General features: G+C 35.6%; 1 protein-coding gene across 1 annotated transcript in view; it reads right to left on the bottom strand.

The window, feature by feature from the left end:
* ADAMTS19 (ADAM metallopeptidase with thrombospondin type 1 motif 19) overlaps positions 1-21,020 on the bottom strand; it is a 278,057-nt gene that overhangs the window by 180,165 nt on the left and 76,872 nt on the right. The window contains exon 7 of the mRNA XM_067730099.1: positions 1,241-1,284. Coding sequence (XP_067586200.1) covers positions 1,241-1,284 — 44 coding nt within the window. The remainder of the gene's footprint in view (positions 1-1,240; positions 1,285-21,020) is intronic.

Genomic DNA, 21,020 nt, shown 5'->3' with positions numbered 1-21,020 from the left:
AACATTAGGAAGATCATCCCTAAATCAATTCAGCTTTTCCTTAGGTGTCCAGATCATTTTATTTTTACAGTCCCTTCTAAATCAAACGTTCCTTTGATTCCATCATCATCTGCTTCATACTATTATAACTATTTTCCACTTATTATCTCAGATTTAATCACCTGAGGAGGCTGGTGAGAACTTAAGTTAACAGAACTAGTTAGAATTACTTTTTTAAGCACCAGTGGTACTTAATTTATTCTGTTTTTGCCACTTTTTTGTTGTTCGCCTCTCAAGGAATAAATGACACCTCAACGATGGTTAAGTTAAAATACACACTACACTACAGTAACGAACCCCACATGACACATCATAACCAGATCATGACTCTTAAATGTACCTTACCAATAACCCAATACTAATACCTTATTAAAACCATACAAGGACTTCCCTGGTGGTCCAGTGGTTAAGAGTCCACGCTTCCAATGGAGGGGGCGCGGGTTCGATCCCTGGTCGGGAAACTAAGATCCCACATGCCGCGCAGCGTGGCCCAAAAATAAAAAACCAAAAGACACTATACATATATATAGTGTCTTAAGACTAAACATATATATAAATAGTTATATAATTTTATCTACAGTTTTAGCTATCTGTTTAGATAGGTAAATTTATATACATGCATTTATATTAGCATTAATGTGGCATTTTCTGAAAATTAAGAACTGTGGTTTATGGATCCTACTGGCTATATGGTTACATTTTAGGGATTTTACATATCCAGGACAAAATATAGAAAATTTGCTACTTTATGTACAGAAAATCCTCATTTGTTGGGCAAATTAGATGGACTTTCTTTCACAGTCTGCAAAGAACTTCAAACGTATAACTCAAAAACAAATCCATTAGCCTGAAAAAGGTCAATCCTACTGACGTTAACATATTGTGCCTCAGTTTATGAATAATTATGTAATTTTATTGAAACCATGGGTATATTTCTGGGGGAAAAACACAAAAAAGACCTCGTGATATTCTTAAGGCATCGTTTAAACTTTTCTCCAATATATAGTACATACATGTCCTCAGGTTGTTTCATTAATAACTGAAGTGGTGACAAACATATAGGTTGAAATATATATCACTGACATTCTAAAAGTGTTTCATTCAAACTAGCACTTTCAAATAATTTTCTATATTTAAACAAATGATGTGTTCAAGTTCCCCAGGTCTCCTCCAAACTGTAAAAATTTTTATGTACACTTACCAACAGTATCACATGGTTCATCTTTGTGTACACAGAAATCTTTCCTAGAAAGAAAAATAGAAAATATTGTTTCTTCCACAGAGTATGTGACTGACTCATTTTTAATAGTTATAATGAATAATTGAACCATATATTTTTTTTTTTTTGCGGTACGCAGGCCTCTCACTGTTGTGGCCTCTCCCGTTGCGGAGCACAGGCTCCGGACGCGCAGGCTCAGCGGCCATGGCTCACGGGCCTAACTGCTCCGCGGCATGTGGGATCTTCCTGGACCGGGGCACAAAACCGTGTCCCCTGCATCGGCAGGCGGACTCTCAACCACTGCGCCACCAGGGAAGCCCTGAACCATACTCTTTATCTCTAAGAATTTAATAAAACTGAAAATAAGATTAACTAATTTTTAATTCTAAGAAAATGTGAGAATTAAATTGTTATAATTTTTACCTGATACAATCCTAAAACATTATGTCCTATTTCCTATACAATATTTCATAAACATTCCATCTTGTTTTGAATTTTATAGTATTTCATTGTTTTATTACAAGAAAAATATCTGGTGTAGGGACATGGTTTTCTGTTTGAAAAATATTGTTAAGATCTCTACTTCACATGACATAAAAATAATTTCCAAATTGAAGATTTAAATGTAAGAAATACAATTTAAAACAACATAACATTTTATATCTTAAGATTGGCAACAGACTGATAATTTTAATAGAGGCATGAGGAAATTCGTATTTTTACATAGGCTGGATATCACCGTGAATAAAATTCTATACTTTTCTCTTTATTTAACTACCATATCTTGGAGAGCATTCCCTAACTAGTTATGAGCTTTAAAGGGAAACTATATGAAAGCAGAACTTTTTATCTACCTTTTACTAGCTTTGTGACCTTAGGGAATTTACTTAACCTTCTTGTGTCTCAGTCACTTCACCTAAAAAATAGAGGTAATAATGATATCTATTTACCACATAGATTTACTGTACAGCTTAGATGATTTAACATGTATAAAACACTGAAAACATAGGTTTTCTGTGTGGTTTGAATGAGTTAACACATACAAGGCATTTAAAACAGTGCCAGGCACATAGAAAGCTCTCAAGTCAGTTGTTGATGTTTTTGCTGTTTTTTGTTGTTGCTGGTGCTTCTATTCCTGTGCCATAATTTAAGCAATTTCCTAGTAATGAGCATTTAGGTTCTATAGAATTTTTACTATTACAAACAATACGACAATTTGTGTGTGAAGGAGAAAGGAAAACACTATTTTTATTCCTCTATTATAGCCATCTGAATGCCATTCTAAACTGAAAAATAACTTTAATTTTTTAAATTTTATTTTATTTATTTATGGCTACGTTGGGTCTTCGTTGCTGCGCACGGGCTTTCTCTAGTTGCGGCGTGTGGTCTTCTCATTGCGGTGGCTTCTCTTGTTGTGGAGCACGGGCTCTAGGCACGTGGGCTTTAGTAGTTGTGGCTCTCAGGCTCAGTAGTTGTGGCTCGTGGGCTCTACAGCGCAGGCTCAGTAATTGTGGCACACGGGCTTAGTTGCTCCGCGGCATGTGGAATCTTCCCAGATAAGCGCTCAAACCCATGTCCCCTGCATTGGCAGGCAGATTCTTAACCACTGTGCCACCAGGGAAGTCCCCCCAAAAACTTTAAAAATTAAGTGTAACACTCCTTTCAATGTCCCCAGTGACATCTACATTGGTAATTACAATGGTTAGTTTTCAATTCATATCTTGCTTGGCTCATCCAGCAGAATCCACAACTCTGTGCATAGTTTTATAAATATTCTGTGCATGTTTAAAATGTATACTCTCTAATAGTTTGGAGCAAAGCTATACGTGTTCATTAGATCTAGCTATAACAAGCTTGGATACACAGTTGCTCAACAGAATGAGAAATTTTGAATTTATTTTTGCATCTGCTACTAAGGAAGAGCTCTTAAAATTCCATTGTTATAATTTGATGATGTTTCCCTGTGATTCTACTAATTTGTGCTGTTTATGTCGAAGCTCTCTCTAAATTTTATTATTTATTTTGAATTATTGTTTTTATTACTGTGTAAAACCCTACTCATCCCTTTTAATGTTTTCTGTGTTAAAGTCTATTGTATCTGACATTAACAAATATTAATATATTAGTAAAACATTAATATTTGCTTGGCATATATTTTCCTTTGTTTTACTTTCACCTTCATTTCCTCTAATCTCTTATAAATAGCACATGACTAAAATTGTAAAACCTCATTATATACTATCTCTATAAGTGAATTTAATATTTCTAATTAACATATTTGGATTTCTCTATTTTTTGTGATTGCTATTTACCAAGTTATACCTTTGTCCTTTTCTTCTGTTTTTGTCTGTGTTCATATGCAGTTTTATTTTCCACATTTTTCTGCTACTGTTTTGAAAAATAACATTAGATTGTGTTTGATCTACAGTTACTTCTACATTTTAAAGTACACTCTACTAGTTTTCTATTGCTGTTATAACAACTTCGACAAATTTAGCAGTTTAACGCATCTTACAGTCTCCAAATCAGAAGTCTGAAATGGAACTTGCTGGGCTAAAACCAAGGTGTAAGCATGATTCTGTTCCTTCTGGAAGTTCTAGGTCAGAATCTGTTTCCTTGCCTTTTCCAGCTTCTAGAGGCCGCCTGGATTTCTTGACTTATAGTCCCCTTCCATCTTCAAAGCTGACAACTGCATCACTTTGACCTTTACTTTCATCACCACATCTCTTTCTCCCACTCTCTTGCCTCCTTCTTTCCCCACACCCTGTGATTACATTAGGATCCCCTAGATAATTCCAGATAATCTCCCAATCTCAATAATCCTTAACAAAATCACACCTGCAAGGTCCCTTTTGCTGTATAACAGTCACAGGTTTTGTAGATTAGAACATGGACATTATTCTGTGTACCATATTCACTTGAGACGCTTCAAGTTAAAAAGTATCTCTGGTCTCTTCTTGAAAAAGGTAATGATATCAAACACTTTTAATCCAATCTCTTCCTTCAATCTTTCATGTTATTTTTATCTGACACTATAGAGGCATACCTCATTTTACTGTGCTTTGTATTATTGTGCTTAGCAGATACTGCATTTTTTGCAAATTGAAGGTTTGTGGCAACTCTGCATTGTGCAAGTCTGTTGGCACCATTTCTTCCAACAGCATTTACGCAGTTCATGTCTCTGTGTCACATTCTAGTAATTCTCACAATACTTCAAGCTTTTTTATTATCATTATATTTGTTATGGTCATCTGTGATAAGTGATCTTTGATGTTACTACTATGACTCAGTGAAGGCCCAGAGGATGGTTAGCATTTTTAGCAATAAAGTATTTTTAAATTAAGGTATGTAAAATTTTTTAGACATAATGCTCTTGCACATTTAATAGACTATAGTATATTGTAAACATAACTTTTATGTGCACTGGGAAGCCAAAAAATTCATTTGACTTGCTTTATTGCAGTGGTCTGGAACCAAACCTACAATATCTCCAAGGCATTCCTGTAATTCCATCTCAGTTTTTAAAATCTCAAGTTAGACAGTTTTTTCTAAACCATTAGTGCTCATTTAGATTTGCCTATATATTTGGCAATTTCTTTTCTCAGTAATCTCTGTATCATTACTTTCTAGAGAGTCTGTTATTCTTTAAGTACATCCTTCAGTATCTCCTTCAGTGAGGACCTATGAATACTAAACTGGCCCAGTTACTGTTTCCTTAATTCTCATTAGTTTGCATTCATTCATAATGGAACAGTAGCTGACTGTAGAATTGTAGGTTGACTTTATCAGCCCTCAGCACATTGAAGATATTATTTCATTTTATTCTAGTATTTATAAAAATAGAAGTCTGCAATCACCTTGCTCTTCTTTCATTGATTTGGTTTCTAATTAATTTTTTATTGGATATAATTGACATGTAACATTGTTTCTGATTAATGTTAAGATTTCTTTTTGTCTTTGTAGTTCTGCAGTCCCACTAAGATGTGTCTAGGTCCTGAGTTTTTTATTTATCTTCTTTGGTACTTGGTATGTCTTTCAATTTGAAGATCCACAAACATACAAACATTCTAACCATTATCTATTTATCTAATTCCTCTCACATTCTCTCTACTCTCTTCTCCTAGAACTCCTTTAGGTACATGTTTGCTCTTCTCATTCTGATGTCAATAACTCTCAAGCACTCTTGTATTTCCATCTCTTAACCACTTTAGGCAGCCTTCTGGGAGAATCCTTCAGCTCTATCATCCAATCCATTAGTGCTCTCTTCAGCTGCATCTACTCTGCTCTTCAACTCTGAAATTGAGATATTTAAGTACATTTTTTATATGTTTTATTTTCCTCAATTTTCAAATCATCTCTTTTTTCCAAAACACCTTTCTCTCACATTTTGAAATTTGTGTGTTTTTAATCATGTGAACATGTTTTTTTTATCATCTCTGTCAGTCTTTTAAAATATTCTTTTTCATGCTTCTTGGCTCTTACGGTGGGATATGTTGTCACTTTGTGTTTTGGAATCCTATTGTGAACTCATTTAGTTGTACTTTATTTGTGGTTGCCTTGTGAGGTCAAAGTTGAAAGAGGGCCCTTTCACAGCAGTTTTGCATATGCTTTCACCAAGTGCTTCAATGTTGGATCATATTCATGGTAATGAATACCGAAAAGAGCCATTTTCTCCTAACGTGGGTTCATGGATGAGATAGAAAGAATGCTTCCTGTTGACAACCTGTGCTTGTTTGCAAAGCTTTTATACCAGATCCAACTTTTATTAAGGGTGTAGGTACCCAAGGGTTCTGGCTGTATACAATCATTTCAGTTCCCACTTTGCAAAGCCACAATGTTTTTTCTTTATGTGGGAGATAAACCCAAGAACCCAGATTTTTAAGTCCAACAAACTCCTACCAGGACAACTATCACATTACTTCAGAAGCTTACTGCATTTTTTTTTTGGCCAGAGCCCTCTTGTTTTTGGCTCATCTATGCATGTAAAAGGACTTTTATTATATTTTTCTACAATTCCTAGATGTCAATGATGGGAACATTTTCTGATTATCTAGTCAGCTAGATTATCACATAATTAAAAGAAGAGAACACAATCTGTGACCTACCATATAGTAATTAAGCATACTGAAACATATTTATTGTTAATATTAGATCTTAATATACATAGGCCTTGTTCTATTCTTACATTTTATATAATGCAGCTACTTTTACCAAACTCTTTAAAAGACTGAACTCCCTCAGTAAGATGTTCACATTGACCTCAACTGATAAAGTACTTTTTCAAAGATATTTTTCTACAGGGCTGCCCTGGTGGTGCAGTGGTTGACAGTCTGCCTGCCGATGCAGGGGACACAGGTTCGTGCCCCGGTCCGGGAAGATCCCACATGCCGCAGAGTGGCTAGGCTCGGCTAGGCTCATGAGCCTGCGCGTCCAGAGCCTGTGCTCCGCAACGGGAGAGGCCACAACAGTGAGAGGCCCGCGTACCACAAAAAAAAAAAAAAAAAAAGATATCTTTCTACAAATAGGGATTACATTAGTTATAAATTATTGTAAAAATTAGTGATTGGTACAATATTGTCATCTTTCTTCCATAAGGTTGGAAATGGAAAAAAATGTGTGGTTAGCCAAGGATATGAATTAACTATGGAGTGAAGTAATTTAACATCAATAATTAATTACTATAATTTTTTACTATTTCTTCAGGCAAATTTCTGACAAAGATGATTTCTATGAAACAGATATAGAAATCAACTCTTGATTACTAGAGTAAAGGGAAGAATGGTAAAGTCCAGATAAAGACGATAAAAATAACCTTAAATAATATGTTTTTAACATAAGGGACGAAATGGATTTATGATAAACTTAATTCATTTAAATCACACCAACAGTTAGGAATGCATTTACCATTCTGCAGTTAAAAATAACAAAACAATACAAGTATGAGAGTTTATCACATGAATTGCTTCATAAATAATTACTTGAAGATTTATTATTCCTTTAATTCTCTTAGCTAAGAATGCTTCTCCAGTATTTCACTAGGACTCAAGAAAGACATAGACTCAGGCTCCTTTGTACATTATCCCTTCTCCCCTCCTTTCCTCACTTAACTCCACCTGTAAATATTTGGATTTGGTTTGTTGTAGTGGCCATGTTTTCTCCTGCCTCTCCTTTTATAATACATGTCAGAAATATCTTTGTTCTAGAGAAAGCCTACTGCAGAGACCTCTCATCTGACTGCAAGGAAGAGAGTCATCACCCAAAATGCAATATATACAATGTAGTGTTACATTCTGCTGTCTACAGATTACTGTGTATCTGTAAACAAGATAAACAGTACATGTTTCCAGTAATTTGTAAAAATTTTAATGTTTTTCTCAAATATGCTGTTATTTTTTATTCTGGTAAATCTATAAACTAGTTAATCCATCTTGGATACTTGAAAATTGGGGCTATTATCACCTGATACATTAATCTTCACTCTATACAAAACCTTTTATATACAGAAGGTATATAATCCTATCAACGTCACTTGCATATGCCTTAAAAAATCTACTGTCCCAACTGAATGAAAGGAAATAGCAAAGAAAAAAAGTTTAATAGAAACAAATAATCAGATTGCCCATCAGCACTGAAGGGTCTTAAAATTTATGCCTTTTTGGTAAAAAGTATTTTTCTGAAAATACATACAAAAATTAGAAGAACATCTCAAGAAAAATGAGGGAAGATGCACTCAAATTTTATCCCATAAATGTAACCACTCAACCTACCCTATCCTAAACTTCCAACTGAAACTAGTGGATGACATTGCCTTCAATATTTAAGATACAAAACTGAAAACCTTAAGAATCTGGGTAAAATAGACTGCTCTTAATTAATATTGTTCCCAGGATTATAATCAAAAGTTTTTTTTAAAAAAGCTGAGTGATTCTTTGACAGCCACTGCAGTAGATTACCCTAACTATTGCCAACCCCCAGCATCATTCCACTGGGGAAACCTCCTTCAAATATGTCATATTTTCTGGTCACTGACTTCTAATCACAGAAATTACACATATAACACCCCCTTCAATGCAAACACACATTTTCAGAGGATCTAAAGTAGACAGTATAGTAAGAAAATGTGAATGGCCCTGGATCATACAAACGCAGGGGTAGAGATTTCTATTGTTTTCTTCTTCACTGTTTTTCTTGATGCTTGGTTCTTTAGTTCTTCCTTTGATTCTGAGTACTACACAGAATCTTCTCCACTTATCAAAAAAATCCAGAAAGAACCTCTTCTTGTGCTCAGTGTTGGTCTCTGTGGCTCAAAACCAATACCAAATGATAACGGAAAATATACCTCCTGGTCGTGCAACATATTCAGAGTCTGAATATAATTACAGATGAAGAGGAATGGAAAAGGTCTGCTGACATTTTTGAAACAAGTAAAAGACCAGCTATATTTAGTCTTTCTCTGCATCAGATGATCTAGAAATCAAATTTGTTACAAGGACACCAAGCCTAGTTGTATAGGTTGTACACTGCTTAATTCTAATGGTACATTTACATACACAACAACGTAAATGGCTCCCTCTACTGTTGTGTAGTGCGCAAACTATACGATAGGATTCATTATGGGCTTCTTGCATGCCAAGCACTGGATAAGAGGAATATAAAGAAAAATAAAAAAGGCTTCTACTCTGAAGGCAAAGAAGAGAATGACACACAATCACCTCTGTAATATGTAAGGGGCCCAGGATCAGTGAGGAAGAAGCCTGGGGAATTGTATTAAATAATGGATAGTTCTATTTTGCAATTGCCTTTGCCAGCAAACAAATGGAGAGAGAAACACCCAAAACAGATGGTATTGAATAATGTGGTAATGCAGAAAATTAAAGAACCACATAAAATCAAATCTTCACCTTAGGGCCAAGAATCACTTAGTGTAAAGTATATTCAGATGTAGAGGGAAAGGGATTTTTTGTGCTTTTTATAAATGTACGATACATCATATCAATGCATGAGGCTGCAAGATGACTTTGATTTACGTAATGTGAAACAAGGGACTTCATCTGTAACTAAACAACATGATAAAACTATGAGAAATGCACTGCTTATTGTCAAGGGCACTTAGAGTCCATCACACAGCCAATTTCTGTTCACTTAGCAAACAAATGAATAAAGCACATTTTTTCAAAAATTCAAGGTCTTTTACCCAAAAGCATTGGAAATACCTTTCAGTACAACTGTAGAACAAACTGTCACCAGCATTTAAAAACTGCAGATCAGACTGTAATTCTTAATCTTCAGTTCTTCAACTGTACGCTTCTTTACAGAGGACCAAAATAATGTAATCTTAATTTCATACATTCAAAGATTTTGAGGGGTAAGGGTGATAGAGATTTGCTTGCTGCCTAGACCTGTGATCATGTTGATTCAAATTCTCTCATTTTTGGCTCATTTTTGGCTCAGTGTGCCTGAAGTCTGCATCACAGAGTTTCATTATGTGAGTTTATGGAAATGATACTGTTAGACTTTGGCAACTGGGAAGGCCAATAAATTCTGCTTAACTTCTGATTTATACTGAAAAAAATGAAATGTAGCCTTTAATTTCCAAGAATGAAGATGCATCTGAGAATAAGTCTCATTGTAGAACTTTATAGTGCCTTGGGATGTACCTATAAATGATTCATTCAACAATTATTCTATTATTTGTATTAAATTAATGTATTTCTGCCATGTCTATATTTTATTAAATTTTCTATCTTACTTGCCAATGGCATTATTTTGAAACTAACTTTCAGAAGTATTGTACTGAAAGCATTTCAGTACATACTGAAAGGCAAAACTATCATTAATAAAATTAAATTCTAAATTAAAGAGTATTTACATGACACAGACTCGTACTTTCTCTATAACTTCACATAGAAATGTGAAAATTACACTAAGAAATCATGGAATTGACTGTTGGGATAACGTGTTTTGTGTTTTTGTTACTATTAGCCCACAGCACTAGGACAGCTTTAAACTATTTACTTCATTGCATCACACAGAACAATTTAACAAATATATTACTGCAGATAGGTTTGGATTTATACGAACATTATTCATTTTAGTTGAAATCAAAATTAATAGCTGAGCGAAAATCTTTTCCTACTGATGTGCTCACGTAACATACAACATTTAATAAGGACCTAAGATGAGCATTCACTAGAAACTAGGCTGTTTATGAGTTCAGTTTGTCAAATATGGATAAGACCATGGAATCCATGGAGATTAAAATTTTTATCTTATTTTTGAGAACTTTCTTGCAAAGCTAAAGATCTGATAATCTATGTCTACACTAACTAAAAGGAATTTTTCCTCAACTACTCAAACCGTTCATTTAGACTTTCCTGATCAATGGTGGTAGGTCACTTAGAGATAAAACATTCCCTTTTTTGGGCTAATTTTCACTATTAGAGCACTGGAAGCAGTGATATGGAGAAAAGTGATCCTACACATAAACAGCCCCACAGGTGAGTAAAGATAGGTTTATGTCAGTATCTATCAATATGTTATATATGTGTAACTCCTTTGACAGGTTGGTTTTTTTTTTTTTGTCTATTTTCAACCACAGATTTTATTCCTACTGCTTTCCAAAAAACAAAAAACAAAAACCAGAAGCAAGCTATTAAGCCCTATTTTAAGTCCTACTTATCAGGGGGCAAAAAACTGAAGTTAACATTTGTGCTAAAGGGTTTAGGAAGTGTACAAAAATCTTTTTTTCCATGAAACATGAAGTGGCTTAGCAAAACTATAGCAAATTTTGCCTCCCAAAAGGTTTTTTCATTAGGTTTTGAGCAGAAATCCTTTCTAGACAGTGAAGCTTTAGTTTTCTATCCATAAATAAGTGATACATTAGAAATAACAATGCTTTAATTTGTCTTATCTTTGAAAATCATACAGAGTACCTATTTACGCATACAAAGGACATATTTAGTCCTTCTGTAGTAGTTCAAGTTTTGAAAATCTGAGGACGAATAATTATTTTATAAACTGACTTGATCCAGCAAACTGAAATTACAAGACACAGGTTATTATGTGTTTTGCTGGAGAATATTATCTAGAATATTCTCACAAATCCTAGGTATGACTACCTTCAGTTCATTCTTTTAATATGCTACCCTACTCCATGGGCAAACATGCAGTCCAACTGCATTTTATGAGCATTGACAATAATGAAGAAGATTATCTTTCTAAACACAAGATCAAGTACCCTGTAATTATCCTAAATAAATACTAGTACCTGTTTACAACCATATACAGATAAAGATGTTTATACATTTTTCTCTAAACGTGAAAATTCAGAAACTTACATAAATACACAGTAGTCTCATAAATTAGGATACTTCTATGCAGTAAAACAGTATGTCTGTTCCTCCCTCCAAATGATATAGACCAAATATGAGTTTGTTGGCTTTCTATTGCTGCTGTCACAAATTACGTCAAATTTAGTGGCTTAAAACAACAGACATGGGCTTCCCTGGTGGCGCAGTGGTTGAGAGTCCGCCTGCCGATGCAGGGACACGGGTTTGTGCCCCGGTCCAGGAGGATCCCACATGCCGCAGAGCGGCTGGGCCCGTGGGTCATGGCCGCTGAGCCTGCGCGTCCGGAGCCTGTGCTCCGCAGCGGGAGAGGCCACAGCAGTAAGAGACCCACATGCCGCAAAAACAAAAAATAAAAAACAAAAAACAACAGACATGTATTATCTTATAGTTCTAGAGGTCTGAAGCCACATATAGGTCTTACTGGGCTAAAATCAACGTGTCATCAAGGCTGCATTCCTTCTAGAGGCTCTAAGGTAAAATCTGTTTGCTTGCATTTTCTTGTGATTACATGGGCCCATGCAGATGATTCAGGATACTCCCATCTCAACATTTTATCACATCTGCAAAGCCCCTTTTACCATGTAAGAGAACATACTCACAGGTTCTGGGGATTAAGAGAGGACCTCTTTGGGGTATATTAGTCTCCCTTCCACAACAAATGACATGAAGATTTGCAAGACATAATGTAAAGTTAAAGAAAACAAACAAACAGCCAAACAGAGAAAACTGGGACTTCCCTGGTGGCGCAGTGGTTAAGAATCTGCCTGACAATGCAGGGGACAAGGGTTCGAGCCCTGGTCCAGGAAGATCCCACATGCCACGGAGGAACTAAGCCCATGCACCACAACTACTGAGCTCATGTGCCGCAACTACTGAAGCCCGCGTGCCTAGAGCCCGTGCTCTGCAACAAGAGAAGCCACCGCAATGAGAAACCCGCGCACCAAAACGAAGAGTAGCCACCACTCACTGCAACCAGGGAAAGTGCATGTGCAGCAACAAAGACCCAACGCAGCCAAAAACAAATAATTAATTTAAAAAATATAGAGAAAACTGTGTACAGCATGAAACAAAGTTCATGCTATACACACACCAACTAAACATTGGTTACCTTTAGACAATTTCTACCACAGATGTTCATGCATTATTTTGGTGGTGGGGGAGAGAAATATTCTACAATATTTCCTAAAGAAGTACTTAAGGACAAGGGAATGTTTGGAATAGAATTTTAAGGGAAAATATGTATTATAAAATAGTATATAAAATGAGGACTTCAACTCCATGTTAGTGTTCTGCTCTGTACATGGAGGGGTGAACATGCAGGTGTTAATTGTATTATTATTATTTTTTAATATATGAAATACATCATACAACGTTGTTTTAAAAAGAAAATACTTGTGTTACACTGCTAGGGCAGGCTAGCAACAAGGAAGGTAATGATGAAGAGGAGTTAGGCTTTTAAAGCTTTGAAACATAAAAAAAGTATATAATGGATGCAGGGGATTCTTTATTTTCAGAGTTCTGAAGAGAAAAAGTGGCATTGGAAGTAAGGAATGAAATTAATGTCATGGTATTGGTAGGGCGAGACAAAACTTGCATGTAGAATATGCTCCAAATATTATAAATATATGTTTTTGGCTAAAGAAATATGGAGAAATAAAACTGGAGAAATATACTTAAACGTGTTAGCTATAATTATTCCTACGTAGTGGGATTATAGGCTCATGTTTTATCTTTATTCTTGGACTTCTAAAATTTCTATAATGTGTTGCATTTTTAATAAGAGAAAAATATGAATCAGTAATCAAATTATGATTATCATCCACTTTAGTCTCATAAGCAGTATTTCTAAAACCAACTACTATGAGGATAAGGAAGGAAGATTTTATCAGCTGAGAAATATATAAAAACCCTTTGTGGTTAATGCATTCTGAGAATCTAACTTCTCTATATTGGAGTGGTGGGCAATACAAGTTAGAAGTTTGAAATAAGCCTATACAATAGCTTGTGTGATCACAAATAATACTAGAGATTGTATACAGCACTAAAAATTCTTTTTTCAGAAATATTTAGTACTATAATAAAATAAAGTACATTTAAGAAGACTGTCATATAAAATTATTATAAAATATGACATGACATTCAGGTTAAAAATTAAAAATGAGGTCTACATGTTCACTGAAAATCCTAATCACTCATTAACAGCATTATTTGCTGCTCTATTATTTTTTCAAAAGCAATTCATAAAAAATTTTTTGGTAGAGTTAAGTAAACTTTAATATTTGTTAAACTTATTCAAATAAAACACACTTAAAGCCATAAACAAGATAAAATTTAGTATAAGCTGATTTCTTAGAGGACCCCCCCACAATAAAATGATTTTAAATAGTCTCTTTCCAAAGCTACCCTGTCATTCTGAAATGCCATTAAGAGAAACTCTACCATAAAAAAGATGCATGTTTTTAAAATATATTGCAACAATTTTAACAATATAATTTAGCAGAGAGCTGAAAAAATATGCACTAAAAGGATTAAATTTTAATTATTTGTTAAGTAACTTTAAATAGATTTAGACCTGTATTTTGCTTATAATCCTTTAGAAAAGACTAACATCTTTATATATATTTAAGTGCTATTAATTTGTTTTTTCCTTCTAAAATTATTTAGTCAAGGATTATCTTATACATAATTAGACATGAAAATTGCCAGATTTTTGTCAGTCTAAACTTAGGTATAGTTTAAGTCATTGAACAATTTTTAGTGTTCTGTACATAAAGAAAGCTCAAAAATTCACAGGAAAAAAGACAATTATGCAGTACAGAAAATGTGCTGAAAGCTATACAGGAGCAAATGCCACTCTTATTCTTTATACTTAAAGTTATTTCCTGTGGCTCTTTTCTCTTCTCATAAACATACTATATATAAACTCTCTGTAGAGAAACTGATAATATGGAGGATTCCTCCAACTAATCAAAGTATCAGATCATTACATTCTTAAAAAAATTCTTGGGGGTCACCATTCACTGGAATTGGCTGTGAACACCAATAGTGAGTCCAATAATTTCTCAATGTTGTTCTTTAGTCCATAAATGGGCATAAGACTAAAAGAAATTACTTGCAGAAATACAAGCTAGAGTCAGAAAGTCTTCATGTGTAGTTCAGAAGAACAGAAACATATTTGCTTATGCCTCCTTCCTTTGTACGTCCCATTCCCTATTCTTTAATATTAGAATCAAAAGTGGCAAAATAGTAACTATTTTAATTGAGTATTTACTATGGGTCAGGCATTGTATTAGGTTATTTAGGTATATCATCTCTATTGAATCAGATATCCTGTGAAATGGTATTATCATACCCATTTTACAGATGAAAAATTAATGATCAATGAAGCTAAACAATTTGCTAAGTCACACAGTTCATAACTAGGCTAGCTGGGATTAAATGTATGTTTGTCCCCATTGTCCAACATACTTTTTATTATATCAGAATGTTTGATCCTTACATGCTTTGCTAATTTCCATTCATGCTTCAAACTTCCTTTTTGTTTGAAATACTTTATAACAGTTTTCTGCATTTAATTTTGCTGTTCCTTTTTCTAGGTCTTAATAACTACGACCCACTTAATTTTCTCACCATTTTTCTACCCATCAACCTGCTTAACTCTGAGGAAATGAAATGAGATGATATCTATATTAACCTGAAATAAAAGGTAATTATCTTCTGGCTTATATTTCTTTTTTAAACATTCATATATTTGACCATTTGAAAAAGTTAAATACCATTCCATTTTCATTATGTAACAAATATCAGACCTTATACAATAACAGAGTTTGGGATGCAAGTTAGTCCAATATAAATTATTTAGAGACCCCAAAAGGCCTGGTTCAGGTTGTTCTCCAGGGCCACCATGACTTCCACAGCATCCAGAGCTTTACCCCACTCATCTTGGGGTATGTCCCAGTGGAGGGAACAGCCTCCACACTGGTTTTGCATCTTCAGAAGATGCCAGGCACCCTCAAGCTTCTCTTTGGCTAACTTTCAGAAGAGGTGACCAAAGCCCTCTGGAGTCCCACTGTCATGTTGAAATAGAAGCCCAGAAAGAGTTTCTATTGACGAGGAGTGGGCTCCAAAGCTGAATGCTAGTGGCCTGACAACAAATGCAAAGTGTTTTGAGTGGGGTTAGAGATAAGATGGTGGAGGAGAAGGCCTTGAACTCACCTCCTCTCACGAAAAAACCAAAATCACAACTAACTGCTAAACAACCATCGACAAAAGGACTGGAACCAAGCAAAAGAGATATTCTACACCCAAAGACAAAGAAGAAGCCACAACAAGATGGTAGGAAGGGTGCTTTCATGATACAATCAATTCCCATACCCTGCAGGTGGGTGACCAACAAAGTGGAAAATAGTTATACAGCAGAGGTTGTCCCACACAAATTAGAGTTCCTAGCCCCACGTCCAGCTCCCCAGTCTGGGGGTTTGGCATTGGGAGGAGCCCCCAGAGCATTTGGCTTCGAAGGCTAGCTGGGCTTGAACACAGGAACTCCACAGGACTGGGAAAAACAGAAACTCCATTTTGGAGCGCATACACAAGGTCTCGTGTACACTGGGACTCAGGGGAAAAAGCAGAGACTTCATAGAAGCCTGGGTCAGACCTACCTGCTGGTCTTGGAGGGTCTCCTGGGGAAACAGAGGGTTCTGTGGCTCACCTTGGGGACACAGACACTGGCGACAAAGGTACTAGGGAGTACTTATTAGCATGAGGTCTCCTGGAAGCTGCCATTTTGCCATGAAGACGTGGCTCTCCACACAACAACCTGTAGGCTCCAATGCTGAGACACCTCAGGCCAAACAACTAACAGGGTGGAAACACAGCCCCACTCTCAGTAGATAAGCTGTTTAAGTCTTCCTGAGCCCACACTGCCACTAAACACATCCCTTAACATGGACCTACCCACCAGAGGGACAAAACCCAGCTCCACCCACCAGTGCAAAGGCACCAGTCACTCCCACCAGGAAGCCTGCACAAGCCTCTCAGACCAGCCTCACCCACCAGGGGGCAGACACCAAAAGCAAGGGGAACTACAATTATGAAGCCTGCAGAATGGAAATTGCAAACACAGAAAGTTAGACAAAATGAGATGGCTGAGGAATATGTTTCACATGAAGGAACAAGATAAAACCCCAGAAGAACAACTAAGTTAAGTGAAGATAGGCAATCTAACCAAAAAAGAATTCAGAGTAATGATAGTAAAGGTGACCCAAGATCTTGGGAAAAGAATGGAGACACAGACTGAGAAGATACGAGAAATGTGTAATGAAGAGCTAGAGATATAAAGAACATACAATAACAGAAAGTGCTGGAAAGGTAAAACCTACAACCACAGATACTCTACCCAGCAAAGCTCTTCCTCAGATTCAACAGAGAAATCAAAAGCTTTACAGAGAAGCAAAAGCTAAGAGAATTCAGCACCACCAAACCAGCTTTCAAACAAAAGCTAAAAGAACTTCTCTAGGCAGAGAACAAGAGGCCACAACTAGAACAAGAAAATTATGAATGGGAAAGCTGACCAGTAAAGGTAAACATACAGTAAAGGTAGGAAACCATCTGCACACAAATATATCAAAACCAGCAACAGTGAGGAGAGTATAAATGCAGAATATTGGAAATGCATTGGAAATTAAGAGATGAGCAACATAAAACAATCTTGTACATATATAGACTACTATATCAAAAGCTCATGGTAACCACAAACCAAAACTCTACAATAGATACACACAAAAAAAGAAAAAGGAATCCAAACACAACACTAAAGATAGTCATCAAATCACAAGAGACAAGAACTAAAGAGGAAGGGAAGAAAAAAGACCTACAAAAAATCCAAAACAATTAAACAAAATGGCAATAAGAACATAAACATCGGTAATTACATTAAATGTAAATAGATTAAGTGCTCCAACCAAAAGACATAGACTGGCTGAATGGATACAAAAATAAGACCCATATTCATGCTGTCTACAAGAAACCCACTACAAATATAGCAACAAAAACACACTGAAAGTGAGGAGATGGAAAAAGGTATTCCACGCAAATGGAAATCAAAGCTGGAGTAGCAATACTCATGTCAGACATAAGGGACATTAAAATAAAGACTATTACAAGAGACAAAGAAGGACACTACATAATAATCAAGGGATCAATCCAAGAAGATATAACAATTGTAAGTATATACGCACCCAACATAGGAGCACCTCAATATACAAGGCAAATGCTAACAGCCATAAAAGGAGAAATCAATAGTAACACAATAATAGTGGGGGACTTTTAATACCCCACTTTCATCAATGGGCAGATCATCCAGACAGAAAATCAACAAGGAAACACAGGCCTTTAAGGACACATTAGACCAGATGGACTAGATTGATATTGATAGAGCATTCTTTCTGAAAGTAGCAGAACACACAATCTTTTCAAGTGCACATGGAACATTCTCCAGGATAGATCACACTCTGGGCCATAAAGCAAGCTTGATAAATTTAAGAAAATTAAAATCACATCAAGCATCTTTTCCAACCACAATGCTATGAGATTGGAAATCAACTACAAGAAAAAAAAACTGTAAAAAACACAAACACATGGAGGCTAAACAATATGTTACTAAACAACCAATGGCTCACTGAGGAAATCAAAAAATACCTAGAGACAAATGAAAAAGAAAACACAACGAAACAAAACCTATGGGATGCAGCAAAAGCAGTTCTAAGAGGGAAGTTTATAGTGATACAAGCTTACCTCAGGAAACAAGAAAAATCTCAAACAGCCTAAACTTACAGATAAAGCAACTAGAGCAAGAAGAACAAATAAACCCAAAGTTAGTAGAAGGAAAGAAATCATAAAGATCAGAACAGAAACAAATGAAATAGAGATGAACAAAACAATAGACAAGATCAATGAAACTAAAAGCTGGCTCATTGAAAAGATAAACAAAATTGATAAACTTTCAGTCAGACTCATCAAATAAAAAGGAAAAGGGTTCAAATCAATAAAATTAGAAATGAAAAAGGAGAAGTTACAATGGACACCACAGAAATACAAAGGATCATAAGAGACTACTACAAGAAACTATATGCCAATAAACTGGACAACCTAGAAAAAAAGGACAAATTCTTAGAAATGTACAATCTCCCAAGACTGAACCAGGAAGAAACAGAAAATATGAACATACCAACCACAAGTAATAAAATTGAAACTGTGATGAAAAACTCACAACAAACAAAAGTCCAGGACTTTTGCTGGCTTCACATGTGAATTCTGTCAGACATTTAGAGAAGAGTTAACACCTATCCTTCTGAGACTATTCCAAACTATTGCAGAGGAAAACACTCCCAAACTCATTCTATGAGGTCACCACCACCCTGATAACAAAACCAGACAAAGATACCACAAAATAAGAAAATTACAGACCAATACCACTGATGAACAAATGCAAAAATCCTCAAGAAAATACTAGCAAACCAAATCCAACAATACATAAAAAGGATCATACATCAAGATCAAATGGGATTTACCCTAGGGATGCAAGGATTTTTCAATCTCTGCAAATCAGCCAGTATGATACACCATATTAACAAATTGAAGAATAAAAACCACATGATCATCTCTATAGATGCAGAAAAAGCTTCTGACAAAAATCAACACCCATTTATGGTAAAAACTCTCCAGAAGGTGGGCATAGAAGGAACCCACCTCAACATAATAAAGCCCATCTATGATAAACCCACAGCTAACATCATACTCAATGGTGAAAAGCTGAAAGCATTTCCTCTAAGATCAGGAACAAGACAAAGATGTCCAGTCTTGTCACTTTTATTTAACATAGTTTTGGAAGTCCTAGACACAGCAATCAGAGAAGAAAAAGAAATAAAAGGAATACAAATTGGAAAAGAAGAAGTAAAACTGTCACTGTTTGTAGATGACATGATAGTATACATGGAAAGTCCTAAAGTTGCTACCAGAAAACTAGCAGAGTTCATCAACGAATTTGGTAAAGTTGCAGGATACAAAATTAATACACAGAAATCTGTTGCATTTCTTTACACTAACAACAAAATATCAGAAAGAGAATTTTTTTTAAATCCCATTTACCATTACATCAAAAAGAATAAAATACCTAGGAATAAACCTACTCAAGGAGACAAAAGGCCTGTACTCCGAAAACTATATGACACTGATGAAAGAAATCGAACATGACACAAACAGAATGAAAGATATACCATGTTCTTGGATTGGAAGAATCAATATTGTCAAAATGACTATACCACCCAAGGCAATCTACAGATTCAATGAAACCCTTATCAAATAACCAATGGTATTTTTTGCAGATCTAGAACAAAAAATCTTAAAATTTCTATGAAAACACAGAAGACCCCAAATAGCTAAAGCAATCTTGAGGAAAAAAAACTACCGGAGCTGGAGGAATCAGGCTCCCTGACTTCAGGCTATACTGCAAAGCTACAGTCATCAAAACAGTATGGTACTGGCACAAAGACAGACTTACAGATCAGTGGAAAAGGATAGAAAGTCCAGAAATTATCTCATGCACCTATGTTCAATTAATCTATGACAAAGGAGGGAAGAATATATTGATACAATGGAGAAAAGACAGTCTCTTCAATAAGCGGTGCTGGGAAAACTGGAGAGCTACATGTAAAAGAATGAAATTAGAACACTCTCTAATGCTACATACAAAAATAAACTCAAAATGGATGAAAGTCCTAAATGTAAGACTGGATATTATAAAAGTCGTAGAAAAAAACTTAGGCAGAACACTCTGACACAAATCGCAGCAATATCTTTTTGGATCTGCCTACTAGAGTAATGAAAAACATAAACAAATGGGACCTAATTAAACTCAAAAGCTTTTGCACAGCAAAGGAAATCATCAACAAAATGAAAAGAAAACCCAAAGAATGGGAGAAAGTATTGAAAATATTTGCAAACGATGGTCCAACAAGGGATTAATGTCCAAAATATACAAACAGCTCATGCAGCTCAATAGCAAAAAAATAAAAACCCAGTCAATAAATGGGCAGAAGACCTAAATAGCCATTTCTCAAAAGAAGATATACAGATGGCCAAAAGGCACATGAAAAGATGCTCAACATCACTAATTATTAGAGAAATACAAATCAAAACTACAATGAGATATCACCTCACAGTGGTCAGAACGGCCAGCATCAAAAAGTTTACAAACAGGGGCTTCCCTGGTGGCGCAGTGGTAGAGAGTCCACCTGCCAATGCAGGGGACACGGGTTCATGCCCCGGTCTGGGAAGATCCCACATGCCATGGAGCGGCTAGGCCTGTAAGCCATGGCCACTGAGCCTGCACGTCCGGAGCCTGTGCTCCGCAACGG

Source organism: Pseudorca crassidens, chromosome 3 (assembly GCF_039906515.1).
Source record: "Pseudorca crassidens isolate mPseCra1 chromosome 3, mPseCra1.hap1, whole genome shotgun sequence".
NCBI lineage: Eukaryota > Metazoa > Chordata > Mammalia > Artiodactyla > Delphinidae > Pseudorca > Pseudorca crassidens.
This window is presented reverse-complemented; position numbering and strand designations above follow the sequence as displayed.